The sequence below is a fragment of the Fusarium sambucinum genome, chromosome I, assembly GCF_050947815.1.
Source record: "Fusarium sambucinum isolate potato_lamoka chromosome I, whole genome shotgun sequence".
NCBI classification, from domain to species: domain Eukaryota; kingdom Fungi; phylum Ascomycota; class Sordariomycetes; order Hypocreales; family Nectriaceae; genus Fusarium; species Fusarium sambucinum.
Window position 1 is genome coordinate 6,857,273 of NC_139294.1, and position 14,705 is coordinate 6,871,977.

General features: G+C 45.9%; 7 protein-coding genes across 7 annotated transcripts; 4 read left to right on the forward strand and 3 right to left on the reverse strand.

The window, feature by feature from the left end:
• Positions 1-998: 998 nt before the first annotated feature.
• Positions 999-1,928, forward strand: FSST1_004910 (FAD-binding oxidoreductase; the record flags this gene model as incomplete). Its single annotated transcript, XM_083231132.1, has 1 exon — positions 999-1,928. One exon carries the CDS (start codon positions 999-1,001, stop codon positions 1,926-1,928), a length of 930 nt encoding a protein of 309 aa, XP_083088340.1.
• Positions 1,929-1,958: 30 nt separating this feature from the next.
• Positions 1,959-2,486, forward strand: FSST1_004911 (uncharacterized protein; the record flags this gene model as incomplete). Its single annotated transcript, XM_083231135.1, has 1 exon — positions 1,959-2,486. One exon carries the CDS (start codon positions 1,959-1,961, stop codon positions 2,484-2,486), a length of 528 nt encoding a protein of 175 aa, XP_083088341.1.
• An 88-nt stretch (positions 2,487-2,574) lies between these two features.
• FSST1_004912 (chaperonin 10-like protein) lies at positions 2,575-4,038 on the reverse strand (the record flags this gene model as incomplete). The annotated part of the gene is made up of 4 exons (XM_083231136.1): positions 2,575-2,665; positions 2,717-2,812; positions 2,865-3,675; positions 3,726-4,038. The coding sequence occupies 4 exons, from the start codon at positions 4,036-4,038 to the stop codon at positions 2,575-2,577; spliced, it is 1,311 nt and encodes a 436-aa protein (XP_083088342.1).
• Positions 4,039-5,938: 1,900 nt separating this feature from the next.
• Positions 5,939-9,211, forward strand: FSST1_004913 (uncharacterized protein; the record flags this gene model as incomplete). Its single annotated transcript, XM_083231137.1, has 2 exons — positions 5,939-6,336; positions 6,385-9,211. 2 exons carry the CDS (start codon positions 5,939-5,941, stop codon positions 9,209-9,211), a joined length of 3,225 nt encoding a protein of 1,074 aa, XP_083088343.1.
• Positions 9,212-9,757: 546 nt separating this feature from the next.
• On the forward strand, positions 9,758-10,285 carry FSST1_004914 (uncharacterized protein; the record flags this gene model as incomplete). Its single annotated transcript, XM_083231138.1, has 1 exon — positions 9,758-10,285. One exon carries the CDS (start codon positions 9,758-9,760, stop codon positions 10,283-10,285), a length of 528 nt encoding a protein of 175 aa, XP_083088344.1.
• Positions 10,286-10,563: 278 nt separating this feature from the next.
• Positions 10,564-12,787, reverse strand: FSST1_004915 (uncharacterized protein; the record flags this gene model as incomplete). The annotated part of the gene is made up of 4 exons (XM_083231139.1): positions 10,564-11,643; positions 11,701-12,309; positions 12,368-12,512; positions 12,591-12,787. 4 exons carry the CDS (start codon positions 12,785-12,787, stop codon positions 10,564-10,566), a joined length of 2,031 nt encoding a protein of 676 aa, XP_083088345.1.
• A 268-nt stretch (positions 12,788-13,055) lies between these two features.
• FSST1_004916 (uncharacterized protein) lies at positions 13,056-14,009 on the reverse strand (the record flags this gene model as incomplete). The annotated part of the gene is made up of 1 exon (XM_083231140.1): positions 13,056-14,009. The coding sequence occupies one exon, from the start codon at positions 14,007-14,009 to the stop codon at positions 13,056-13,058; it is 954 nt and encodes a 317-aa protein (XP_083088346.1).
• Positions 14,010-14,705: the final 696 nt, after the last annotated feature.

The following is a 14,705-nucleotide window of genomic DNA, read 5'->3' on the forward strand; positions in this document are numbered from 1 at the left end:
AGTACCTCATCTATGGAAGGAGCAGCCGAAGGTAAGCAGGTATCTTTCTGCTGCCTTCCTTACTTATTGCTACCTACTAACCCTCAGCCCAAGCCAAGTCGAGAGGAAGGCACGTCGATCTTCTCTGGACTGCTCCAGCCTGCAGTTGCAGGAAAGGATTGAATGAACTCCCCGAGACCTTGCATGACGGGGGCGTTGAGGCGTCGGGTTTCAAGGTAAATTGCGATCAATCATTGGCACTAATCCCTACAGTGTTTATGCTGATTGGGCTGTCTGCCAGTGTAAAGGTACACAAATATTGATGATGACGTACTGAAAAGGTTCAATGACTCTTAAAGAACCTGTTCAATCACGCAATGATGCTCATTGCTCATAGGTGTGTAGCGTTAGCCTAGTAGAATTGGGTTTTAAGCTTACTTTCCATAAGCTTGTTTTTGCTCAGCTTCTACTGGTCGCTCAACGGGAATAATATGCAATCCCCGGCACCACCGAACGCCCGATTATATCCACAACAAAATGGTTCGCAGTCCAAAGGAGTGTTTTTTGATGGATGGAAATAGCAATGGTTACATTTCTGTCATTTCTTCCTACCCAAATGTCATTAGAAAAATCTCCATCCCATCGGCACATAACTACCTAATAAAGCAATCTAATCTTCTGGCCCCCAACATGATTTGCAAGTGATATGTAGAACCGACTGATCCACAGTGGGCACCTCCTTATAGAGGATACTCTGGGGATACAAATAGGTATATATGTCGCGCTGAAATTGGCCAGTCAAAAGTTAACAAGTCATAGATAGCCATGGTCAAAGCGAAAATGCAACTCTGATGACTTGGCTCGAGTTGAACTAGCGAATAAGACAATACCAAGGAACAGGCTGTAGTAAACAGGCTATAGTCCATTCCATTTATCAAAGAGTTTTAAAGCCGCCAAAATGGAAGAAGTTGTTCATGGGCCGACTTTCCCTCTTTGTCTCATCTCTTCTTCATCCAAACATGAATTCTCTCACCCCTAGCGAAAACCTCATCGCGGCCGGTCTCGAGGCACGCATCTTGGTACCAGATGATGCCGACTTCACTGCTCGTCAGGAATCATACTGGTCCAACAGTGCTAAAATCAAACCCGCATGTATTGTGCAGCCCCATACCGCTGACGAGGTTGCCAATATTGTCAAGGCACTTGTAGCTGCTGGTCACAAGTTTGCTATTCGTAGCGGTGGCCATACAAATTGGGCGGGATCGAACAACATCGAGGGTGGAGTCACTGTTGACCTCGTTCACTTGAACAATGTATCTTTTGACCCTTCCACCGAGACAGTCGATGTTGGACCTGGCTGCAGGTGGCGAGATGTTTACTCTCAGCTGAGCAAGTATGGCCGTGCTGTGGCTGGAGGCCGTGAGGGAAATCCCGGTGTTGCTGGACTTCTCCTGGGAGGTGGTAATACCTTTTTTACAGGATTACAGGGCTTCGGATGTGATAATGTCGTTTCCTACCAAGTTGTCCTCGCCAGCGGAGACATCGTCACGGCAGATAACAAGACCAACATCGACTTATTCAGAGTCCTTAAGGGTGGCTCCAACAATTTTGGCATCGTTACAAACTTTACCATGAAGGCTATCAAAGTTGATCGCGTATGGGGTGGAATGGTTGTATTCCCCAAGCAGGCTATTCCTGGAGTCATCGAAGCCCTCTCTGACTTCACAGATAACGTGGCGAATGATATTCACAGCAACCTTGTGACTGTCTTTCAATACCTGCCCAACCTGAATGACATCAGTACAGCCGCTGTGTATGCAAACATGGAAGGTATTGAAAAGGCCGCAGCCTACAAGAAGTGGCTTGCCTTACCTGAGATTTCCAGTAGGGTTAAAGATACCACTGTTGTTGAAATTGCTTCTGATTATAATCTTCCCCCTGATTACTAGTGAGTCGAATCATCCTTAAACAATGTTTTTATGGTACTAACGTCTTGTGGTAACACCTGGTTTACATGTTGTTTCAAAAACGATATCCGAATCATCACCAAAGCTTCAGAGCTACATGACAAACTAGTGGAGGAACTCAAAGGATTCATTCCTGATGGCAACTTCATCAGCCAGTGCATATACCAACCTCTACCAACAGTCTTTGGTCAATGCTCCGTCGAAGCTGGTGGTAACGTCATGGGTGTCGAGCGCCATCAGCACAACGGAATTCTATTCCTCGCCAACGTCATGGCCAAGACCCCCGAGCAGGAAGCCTTTGCTCGACCAAAAGTTAGCGGTTGGGTTAAAGAATTGCGTGAGTTTGCAGCCACTATCGAGGGAGGAAATCTGGAGTGGACGTATCTGAACTACGCAGATAAGAGCCAGAATCCTCTTGGAAGTTACGGACCTGAGAATATTAGGAAGATGAAAGATGCGGCGGCCAAGTATGATCCTGATCAGGTATTTCAAAAACTGGTACCTGGGGGTTTCAAGATTTCTGATGTGAGAGACGTATGAATGTGATGGAGGTGAACTCGAATTTGAACATGGATATTTTCAGATAGAGCATAGAATATAATGTATATAAATCAGAGTATTTGCAACATTATCTACTAGTATCTACTACATAGCGGCCAGCAATGTTACCCGCAATCATCATGTCGTACACTTTCTGAAGCTCCGATAGACCGACAATTCTGAGACGTCAAGTCAGTAATATGTAATGTCTCGATATGAGAAAAGCTTACTTGCAAGGCGCCTTGATTAGGCCCTGTCTGTAAAACTCGATGGCCTCGGCAGTATCTTGGCGGTTTCCCACGTAACTCCCCTTGATATTGATTTCCCTGTTTCATCCCTTGTTAGTTATTTCGGACAAAAGACGTGAGCCTTACTCACCGAACAACTGTGTCAAACACAGGGGCCTTGACGAAAGCATTTGCTGGCAATCCAACACAGACGATCGTGCCTTTGCTCTTGACATATTGGCTAGCCTGCTGGAATGGCTTCTCACTCGCTGCCAAAAGCAGAACCGCGTCCGGTCCCAAACCCCCAGTGGCACCTTTGATCTCCCCTACAATGTCCGCGGAATTTTTAAAGTCAACAAAAGTATCAGCACCAAGTTCAGTGCAAACCTTGCGCTTCTCTTCACCACCATCCAGAGCTGTTACACGCAGCCCCATAGCCTTGGCGTACTGGATTGCAAAAACACCAAGACCACCACCTGCGCCAGCAATGACTACGCTCTGTCCTGGGCGAACGTTGGAGGACTTGAGAGCTTTATAAACGGTTAGTCCGGCGCAAAGAATAGGTGCTACCCCGGCGAGATCGCAGTCCTTAGGAATACGCGCTACATGCGCTGCTTTGCCGACGGCGTATTGCTGAAATGAGCCGTCGACTGTGTAGCCGGATAACGAAGCGTGGGAACAGAGAGATTCGTTGGACTGGCGACATTGCTCACAGCTCATGCATGAGCCATGAAGCCACTTGAGGCCTACATGGTCACCTATTTCGACGTCTTTGACCAGCTCACCTCGTGCTACTACCACGCCTGCACCTTCATGACCCCCCACTAAAGGAATCTTGGCAGCAAGGGGCCAGTCGCCGTTAACCGCGTGAAGATCTGTATGACAAACACCGCTGTACTTGATGTTGATCAAAACCTCATCTGATCCTGGTGTAGGGACTGGGATCTTTTCATATTGAACAGCTAGAATAGTTGGTCAGCCTGAATCAATGAGCGTAAAATGCATGACCTACCTCCCCCAGTCTTTTCTAAAACCTGTGCCCACTGCTCAGTAGGGATCGGACTTGCGGTAGTGGCATACGCTGCACCTCTGCGTAGGTTGTTGGCGTTGAAGCTTGTGGTGATGTTACTCGCACTACCACGGCTTTTCGAGCCGTGACGAGCACATGCCTGACTCCCAGAAGCTGCGCAGCTTGTACAAGGTGTTCTTCTGGTAGATGAAAAGTTCTGGCGACTTGTCTGGATTATTGCTGTTGTTGAGCGTGCGAGAAGTGTTGTGTTTTGAGTGACTAGCCTGACTGGCCGAAGAATGCTAGTTCGCATCATATTACTGGAAGATAGAATATTCAGATTTGTAAAGAGTATATGAAATTGGGTATTTGGTGATGTACAAGTATTCAAATGTATGAGTCAATGCCTTGTAGAAGGGCGGCCTCGCTTCAACTTATAATACAAATTCAGATATCAGCCCATTTAAAGAATTGTATGGTGTCATGGAAGAGGAGTCAATTATTTTTCATCAGATCATGTCAAATCAATAAAACTCTAAGAACCCCGGAATAATGGAACTACAACTGTAAGCTGATGAGCGAGCTATGCTTGAATGTACGTTTATCCGCGGAGATGCGGCAAAGCCAGCTGACCCCGTGGGGTCAATAGTTCATTTTACCCTGGCCAACACAGTCTCGTGCGTGCTTCCACAACAGGCTATGGAAATGATTCGATTTGGGGTATGATGTTGTAATAATGGGTTTCAGTTCCATCACTGGGCCACAAGCTGACAGACAGACTTTTGCCCCCAAAGAACCAGCCGGTAAGAATATTTGCTACAACAAGAAGGTGACACAGTCCCCCAATTGACCATAACTATAGATCAATCGTTGCTCTCGGCCTCTTGCAGTGTAACAAGAGGCAAAGTAATTATCCTTTCGATCCGCACCAATATAAAAACTCTAAACTGGTGATTTAGACGTCATTGGGGTTACAACAGCCCTTGTGAAAGAAGCGTTAAAAATCCAATGCAAGCGTTTCAACTGCATGGAACTCTAAAATGGTAGCTAAGATATTTCCTCGGTTAATTTGGGGCCCGGAACTGTGAGTCCGAGAATGGAACAGCCCATCAAACATCACGAGATTTAGGATTCACGTCACGCGAGGTTATTGGCCTAACCAACAAGAAGGATGAAATTCCTGATTGACACTCCGAGGATCGGAGATGCAATCTCTGGTGTATTTGGGACCAATGTAATGTTTTTGTATACTCCAATTGCATTGCTACACCAGTATGGCTGAGACAAGGGACTTAATATCGTGGATGATGGAAATTCGCTACTACTTTGGTATACATAGAGGAGAACAAGGTCAACAAGATGCTGTTTTCTACTTATAATACATTTTCTATCTAAATACCGATGTAGCTATAATAATTAGTAGCATAATTCTTTTTGACGAGACGAACTCTGGTTGCTATAACCACACAACCAGCCAGTGTAAGAGTCTAGCTCTAAGCTAGTCTAGGCCGCATGTAGATTCAAAAACACATCCCGATACTCTTGAGCCTTCATCATGTCAAGGATAAGATTATTGTTCGTTTTTCATATCCCATGCATATTAGAATTATTAATAAACCTGTCTTTTCAAGCTATTGTTGTCCTTGACGATTTTGGCTCCTATCGCAGCCACAAATGCGCGCAAGCTATAGATTAATTTTGGTTGTACGAACACGAATAAACATCCATCATGATTGCAATAAGTATCTTGAGCACCAAACCAAACGTCATCGCTGTAAATAGACTTATCAATCGTGATATAAATAAATCAAATACAGATTGATACTCACAGGATATTGGGAAACGTATGCATTCCAAAGTTGGTTAGTCGCTTTCAGAATGTGTCTGTGGTGTCCAAACCGCAGGGAAAAGAACACGAAATAGCCCATGTTTGGTTGGATCCTTCAATGCTAATCATTAGGATGTTCAAACAAAAGCAGGCAGAAATAATTCTTTAGAAACGACTCGTCCAGATGACCGTGGCGCAGCTGCGATGTATACGAAAGCCCCATGTCGAGTGTATAAAAATAGCTGTCTGACTAAGCAATCAACTTACACGGTCTAGGCTTCATCGTCATATCTCTTCAACTTGGACGCGTATCACTTTTTTTCACACTTGTTATATTTATCAATGATAAGGTATACTTGAAAGATATTGCCATTCATTCTACGGCGTTATGTATACATCCGCAGATGTAAAAGATGCTGCCTCTCGGCTTGCGGAATTCGCCGATGAAGCGGCTAGATTCTTTCATCAACTTGATCCCTCCAAAAAGGACATTACACAACGACCAGAACAGTTGGAAAGCTTGTCAAGATTAGCAAACGATTTCAAACTAGCCCCATCAACAGAAACAAGCGACACCGAGAAGCAGCTCGAATTCATGACGCAAATCTTGCTTCACTGCTCTGAGATCATAAGAGACATTCTGACCGAGCTTAACTGGCGTGAACCCGCTTTGGTCAAGCCGGAGTCGTTAACAGTTTATGAAATTATCAATAGAAAGAGAGGCAAAGACCTTTTCGAAGAACTGAAACGAGAGCAGTTGTGTCTTGCGGTTTTCCGAAACGCAGAGTAAGTTATGAACAAGTCTGCCAACAGGCAAAGCTGACCATTTGATAGATTCAAATCACTGTCCTGTGTCCCCAACTATTTACATCAACCAGAGTATTCAAACTCTTTCGAACAACGCGAAAGAGAACTTTTGCATTATTTGTTTGTCACCGATCCACGACAAGATCTTGCATCCCTCGAAGCGGCAAAGGGTCGTATTCTCGAAGGAACTTGTACCTGGATCACTGAGATTCCCGATTTCCGTTATTGGCTTTTGCCTCCCAGCAAATGTAAGGGTATTTTCATCCAAGGAAGTCAAGGTACAGGAAAAACCATGTTGGCCAGTTACATCGCCGGTCAACTCGAACGATTATCCGGACACACGCCTGGCAATACCGTGCTATACTTCTTTTGCAGCCAGGGCAACATCTACAAGAACTCCGCTACGGCTGTTCTCCGTGGACTAATATGGCAACTGTGCAAATTGAGACCACAGCTCATACGACATGGGATCGAAGAGGTTCGAGCTCACGGCAGCGACCGGATAGCTTTGGCAAAAAATGTGGTCGGGACACTGTGGCAAATATTTGTCGCCATGATTCGAGATCCACTCGCAGGAAGTATCACTTGTATCCTCGATGGAATCGACGAGTGCGATGTGGGATCTATCAGGAGCTTGATTGAGCGGTTATCTGAACTAATAACCCCGCCACAATGTCCTCAAAACTTTCAACTCCTCATGACATGCCTCGCGGTACCTCCCCAGATGAAGCACAAGGATACTATTTCGATCTTCTCTCTCGATTCAGGGCTACGAGAGAGCAATTCTCAAGATGTTCAGCTTTACATAAAGACCAACGTCGAGAAGATCGCACAAGACAATGGGTGGTCTTTGCAACTCCACGAACAAGTAGTAACAGCTCTCGCATCACGACCTAACCAGTCGTTTCATTGGGCAAGCTTGGTGCTTTCTGACCTCCGACATAAATCTCAACTTCAGATACCATTACACATCAGGTGTCTGAGTAATAGTTTTGAGACTACTTACGGCAATATTCTGCAGGAGATCCCCGTCGAACACAGAAAAAGGATGCGATTATTGCTCAGTTGGTTATTGCTTGTATACCATCCTCTGACCATTGAAGAGCTAAATGCCTTAATGGGAGGTCAGAGTTCTGACTCAGAGGCTAGCGTTGAAGATCTAAAGGCCTGTTTAAAGATTTGCAGGTCCCTTCTCGTTATCAGACCAGAGATAAGAAAGTCTGGCTTGGAATATGAGACAGTGCAGACTGTCCAATTATCTCAACGCTCAGTTCGAGACTATTTTCATCGATACATGACAGCTGAGAGGGCTGGCCCGGGATTCTTCCAGATAATCTCCGATAAAGACCATGAGTCTATTGCATCGCGGTGTTTGGACCTGATGGAAGAGTTACTTCCAGCGTGGTCCGAGGGTAAAACAGACGAGAGATTCGGTTTAGTGCTTCCTTATGCAGCCCGATACTGGTTTCGCCATCTCAGAGAGTGCCCCCAGTTACTTGAAGATGACAAACTAGCAACAAAAGCTATGTCGTTCCTGACTCAGGACAGCGTCAACCGAGGATTGTGGTTCACATACCTTTCCAAGTTCAGAGATGCACAAGAGTATATCAAAGACCAATGGACTGCAAGAAAGCATGGTCAACATTTTCCTACGATCAACGGACTTGGAGAAATCACCGATGTTATTATTGCCGAGCAACCAAAGGATCTCACTTCAGCAGACAAACTTAGCGCTTTGCAACTAGCTTCATTGCTTGGTATAATGTCAGTTGTTCGAAAGATCATCGATACCACAAGTCTGGCAAGATATCTGCGGCAGACCAATATTCGATCTTCACTATACAGCTTCTCCCTCTCGCAGCCCAGAAGCGAGGCTCGCATACTGAAAACCCGGGAAGGGCAACCACTGTTAGCCACCGCGGAACTTGTGGCAATGACTCCCCTCGAACTAGCTGTCCTCGAGGGACACAAGAAAGTTGTATCTCTTTTATTGGAACGCCATCCACACTCTAGCATGCGACCAGATTCGACTTTTGCACTGGAGACAGCTATCAGTCGATGTGACAAGGAAATGGTCAAGCTGTTGATTAGTGCTGGAGCCCCAAAGTTGAGAGCTTCCAGGAATGCAAATGGACCTGTCGGTAATGCAGTCACCAACAACCGCTTAGACATGGTGGAGTTTATTTGCAAGTCTGATAATGATATCTGGGTACGGAAAGATTCGAAACGGGATGAGATTACACAGGCTTTACTAAATCTTGCCAACGATGCGACACCATCTCCTCATGATGAGCCTAGGTTTGAGGACTACGCAAGGATTCTGATTCGCGGAGGTGCTTCGCCAAATGGTACTGTCTCATACCATGAAGGTCACAGTTTAAGGCATTTGAAATATGGACTCCTACAGTTGCTACACAGTCGAGGAATCACTCTTCAAGCCCTTGGACCATTTCCAGACGAACAAACACCCCTGATGCTCGTCATCTCATCAATGCACTTGAACTGCCCTGGAGTTGACCCAACAGAGATCGTACAATTTCTTTTGGATTCAGGCGCCTCCATCAACCAAACAGACCGAAAGGGGTGGAGTGCTTTGCATCACGTCGCCAACCAGATTGCACTGGGAAGGGCAAAGAAGGCCTGGGAGGATATGGAAGATGATGAGGAGCACAAGTTATATTGTATTGCTGGCCTCTTAATCGAAGCTGGTATTAACCAGGATCTAGAGGATAAGGAAAAGCGCAAGGCCACTGACATTCTTGAGGTTGTGGGTGCTCCGGTGTGGAAACAGGACACTTCATGGTATAGACGTTTTATGGGAAGTGAACCTACAAGGAGGATGTCTCTTGAATAGATAGAGTGTAGTATACAGTTATTTCTTAATGTCTAATGTGAAAGCGTCTTTTATCTTGATTCTGCGTTGAGATTCAGCTATCACATTATGGCACTCACTCGAGAAGTATAATGCATATCTGCTACTTCTGACTTCGTCATCGACCTCAAAAGAAAATACAGTCACCGCCGATGAAAGGAAAACACAACAAAGTCGATTTGGCAGCGCTGATGTCGATCTGTATTTCCGCTCAGCCTTGAACTGACTTAGCGCCTCGATTGACAGCGGTTGATTCGTGTCTTTAGTCTTAGCGCTCAGGGGTAAACATACTTGTTTTTTCTATCATTTATCACGATCAGCAGAAAACAAGAAAATAAACGTGTTAGCTGCAGCGCCAATTCCAGTAGTCTGTTGTTAGTTTCGTGCTAAGATTCAGCCCAAACAACACTTATTTCAAAAGGGTTATCACTGCATGAATTATATGTGTATATATTGAAGAATACTGCCTGTATACCTGCTTGCTCGGAGCTCTGATCGGAGAAGTCTGCCGTTCATTTATTCGTTACAATGGTTTCATCAAGACTATTCACAGGCTTCATTGCCCTTGCTTCTTTACATGCTGTCAACGCTGGCGCATGCCGCCCCAGACCCAGCTCTATAGTCGTCTCTGGAACTGACGCCACCATCACAACCGCCGAAACCTCATTCCAAACATCCATCGAGACTGAGACATCCTCAATCACTGCCCAAGATACAACCACCCTCGAAAACACCATCTCACTCACATCTGCCGAGACATCAGTTGAGACATCTTTCGTAACAGAGGATGATCTGACTACTACACTCGAGACCACACAGAATCTCGACTTCACAACCGACATCACCTCCTTCATCACCCTCCCTGCTGAGACCACAACGAGCGAATCCGCTGCAACTACTTCTGCTTTTGTTCCTGCCGATCTTTTCCCATGTGCTTCGGACGAGGAATGTCGGACTGTTGAGTTTTGCGACACAGTCAATTGTGGTTGCGTCAACGGCTTCTGCGAGCTTCTCAACATTGAAATTGATGTTCCTATCCCACGACGTCTTCACTGATTGAGTCAAGCCCCGACTTCTCCAGGCACGCAACCTTCTTAAAAATCCGCGCCTGGGTACGATAAAATGATAATGTCTGAGTGGGATTATATCACATATACATCTGGCTTCCTGTCAAGTATATAATAGTTTACAAGAAACAATTAATGTTACTAGCATTGGATAAATATAATGCCGTATAGTACTACCAGTACCTATTCTATCAATATCCAATTTGTACATCGCATACATATTCATCTTCCGCTAACAAGCTTTGGAAGCCAGTGATTTGTCCAAGTTCAGACATACAAGCGCTTCTTTGCCACCTTAAATCCCCGTTGGTTTCCATGACTAGGATCGTCTGCAAGTGTAACGTAACCAATGTCTTCCTCAGATTGGACATCTCGAATCTTCAAGCGTCTGTTCTTTAACAACCTCGCCCGGTCATCACCACAATGGGTGCTTCCGCCTTGGGGGACATTGATATAGATAGAGTCTCGTGTTAGAGCAGAGATGTTGGTAAGAAAATCCGGGGCTCTTGTTGCGAGGTTGAGCGCGACTGTGGCCAAGATGCTGACCCCCATGAGAACGAGCGAAAAGATATAAATCGTCATCCACTTCTTTTGTACCTGGTAACGCAACTCGCTGGTTGTGAACTCTCCAGTTGTGTTAGTATACTTTATTACCCCTCTTCCCAAATAAACATCCATCTCTGCAGTGCTCATCTTGCCAGACGCTAGCACGGCAGGTGCGCAGTATGAGACACGCATAGCCGTGTTGATAACTAAAGATAGCCTCTGGGCAAAGACTTTAAGTGGAAGTTTGGTATACTCAGTCGTAATATCAACGTAATCGTACCCTGTTTTGGCCTCTCCTATACCTAGCGCTGGATCTGCAATGTAGCTCTCAAAGGGTGACAAAATCCTGGGATGGAAGGACTTAGCCAACCAGGGTAGACCAGCTATAAAGTACCCCGGTGCTGTTCCGTTACCTTCTATCAGTTGTGTATCTGGAACTGAGATGCCATAGCCCAGTGAATGGCGAACCCTCTGAGCATGACAGGCCATTGTTTCGAAAGCGCGGGGTCTTTCACAGTTGATGCCTACATCAACATAGATGTGACTTATATCGCATACGGTAGAGTTTTCACTGGTGCCAAAAACCAAGGTAGCGCGCTCGACTTTTCCTGCGCTATATTTATCCTCAGCCGAGAAGTTGAAGAAGCCTATGTGCCGTGGTATGTCCATGTAAGTCTGTGACGTTCCACCTTCAAGCATCTCCTCGATCTCCTCAGTGATGCTAGTGTTCATATTTCTATGCATACGCAACCCGTAGGGAATTCGAGCAAACCATTCTTGCGTATCGAACCAGGAGGAACACTGAATTTTATCAATGATCAGCTTATGGGTCGACAGTAGTCATCGGGAAGCTATTACCTTGAGAGCCATGTAAGTCGCTGATACCTCTAATGTGAAGTTTCCGGCAGAGCTTGGAGGTATGCCTCGAATAGGAATTCCGATCAAGGACTCGTACGTAACTAGCTGATCCGAGGGTGCCTCAATCCATTTGTAAGGATCCGAGGAATCATAATTGGGTAACTGCGTGATCTCTGGGACACGGACATTTCCCCAAAGATCAACCTTGGCATTGCCAACAGCTATACCCACACCCCCAAGCTTCTGGATGACCGCTTCGAAGTTCGCACTGGATCCGTTGGAGGCCTGAGCGAGCGCATTCGGCGCAGAAAGCGCAGCACCAAACATGGACTGTATCATTCCCAACAGGCCACCCTTTACAGACAGGGAGGTCCAGGTACGGTAGTTAAATGGCAGTCCAATGTCTGCCGCTGGGACATATGAGACTTTTTGCTTATGTGAGCTGGGTTGCGGTGTAATTTGAATGGTCCTGAGAACAGCCTGACCGCCTAAAGGGCTGAACGTCCATAAGACTGAAAGTACTAACGTCCATAAGGACAGTATCCGAAGTACGAAAGCAGTTTTGATGGTGCCAATAAGGGTCTGACTTCCCAACAGAGTTGCAAGTGTCTGGATCGCGAAATATTAGTAGAGCAATAGGAAGGAGTAAGAACTATCTCCCACTCACGCCAAGATCTGTGCCTTGCTCAGCTCGAAACAAGGCGACGGTACGAACTAGAGCGCCTATGATAGCTGCTAATGCAATGGGCCATAATGTCGACGCGAGCCCGATAGCTTCGAGTACAGCATCGCCGTGTGCAGAAATTGGTTCTCTATTCAACCCGTGAATGAGAAAAGCAAGTACTTAACGATCATCAGTAGGAGAAAGAAAAAAAGCGAACAGAGGATGCTTGCCAATAAAAGGTAGCCATATCACAACAAGCGGCAAGAGCCAAAGGGCCTTCCATCCATAATCAAGAGTTTTAGGATGATTTGGCCACACTGAAGCATCTCGTACGAGAGTTTCATTGGGGACATCTTGTGTTTGACTGAGTAAAGAATGAGAAGATGCCTTACCACCACCACCCACAATCGACATTTTCTGCATGTTGATCTAGATGGATGTTGCTTTATATCGAGAGCTATAGATTCAAGAAGAGGAATTTAATGTTATTTATAAGGCGTTCATCCACGGGAGGGAGAGAAGTATCATCGTCATGACACGTAGTTAAGGGCTGCTAAAAGTGCAAATGTGAACCAAAGACAATCCTACAAGTCATCGCATGCAGCCACCAGGTTAGTCAGCTGACACTGCTACCACAAGCAATCAACTTCTTATATTTAGTAGGCTCTGTGATACCCGAGTAAAATATTGATTAGGCTTTTGGAAACAAGTCCTTGTACTGCAATAAAGTCGATTTATACGGCTTCGGCTTCCTTCCCGTCAACTTCTCAACACTGTCTGTCGTCTTCGCCATGAACCCCCTTGCAACCATCTCTCCACAGCACAAGAGATCACCGATACAAAGCTTCATAGGCAACTTGGAGAAGTCACCAAAGAAATCCGTAGGCAAGCCGTGATCCAGCCACCATGTCTTGAGTTCCTCATCGGGCATATCGACAATTTCTCCCTTGTACCCGGTCTGTTCGCACATCCAATTGAAAACTTGTTCATTAGTGACTGCTTCTGGACCGCTAATCTCATAGACTGTGTTAGGCTCCCCTCTACCAAGGAGTAAGGCAGCCAGCACATTTCCGCAGTCTTCTCGTGCGACATAAGCGCCAGCCTGGCCATGTGTGTTGACCAACCAGCGATCACCACAGAACTTCCACGACTGTGCGAACAAAGTCGGAATGTTGTCTGCATATAGATAGTTGCGCTGGATGTTCCACTCCAGACCAGAAGCGTAGATGATCTTTTCGATGAAATGATGATCTCGAGGAAGGAAAGGAATATCCTCTTCATTCTCAGCTTCGATACCGGCACCAACGAATGAGGTATAGCAGACCCTCTTAACACCGCAAGCTTTGGCAGCATCCACTACCGTCTGAGCCTGGCGACGGCGACCTTCCCCAAAGAGCCACGTCGAGATCAGTGAAACAGCTTCAGCGCCTTGAAAGGCTACTTTGAGGCTTTCGACGTCGTCGTACGTGGCAGTGACGACTTTTGCACCTTTATCGGTCCATAATCTTTGAAGTTCTTCTGGGATGGCGTCTTGTTTGTAGGTAGTGAAAACGAGTTCATCATCAGGTCTGGCGATCTCCAAGGCGAAGCTAGCTGCAATTCGACCAAGATTACCGTCTGCACCTGTGAGAACGTATTTTGGCATTGTGATTATATGATGATTTGAACTGACAATAGCTAACATAAAAATGCATTGCTAGACGAGATACTCTACTATTTATACGTTCCCGTTGCCCTGGCCGTATTATCATGGTCTGATCGGCATGGTGAGATGTCAATGTTGCACCGGGCGATCCGGGTCTCAATGAGGTCGTGTAATTCCGAGATTCACTGGCCATATCAGATCTGGACCCAGAGCGGCGGTAATCCCGCCGCTAAAAGCGTCTTGTGGAAGTGTCAGGGGTAGTGTCAGATCATCTTCTATCAACGACATCAGACCCAGTCTCATGATGTCAAGTTTCTATCGCGTTACTTGTTTAGTCACCGGATTAGAAAATCAAATCATTAAGAAGAGCCAAAGTGATCTCCAGATGGTAATAAGCGATGGTCTATCATGACGTACTCATTAGATCATTCCACGATGGTATGTTCAGGGGATCAAGGTCTATACAGCTGCTGGTCAAGCCATTGACTGCTCAGTCGTTGTACAAGTGTTGGTTCCTTCTAGTCATCAGGATCCCATACTTCCCAAGACCTGTTGGTAGTTCGTTCTCAGAGCTACCACACCACTGCAAACATCAGGTTTCCTTGCTCCCTTCCCTCTATCAAATCACCATTTGCGATATCCGGTATGGTGTAGTGGCTAACATTTCGCGCTCTCATAACCTGAGAGATCAGTTCC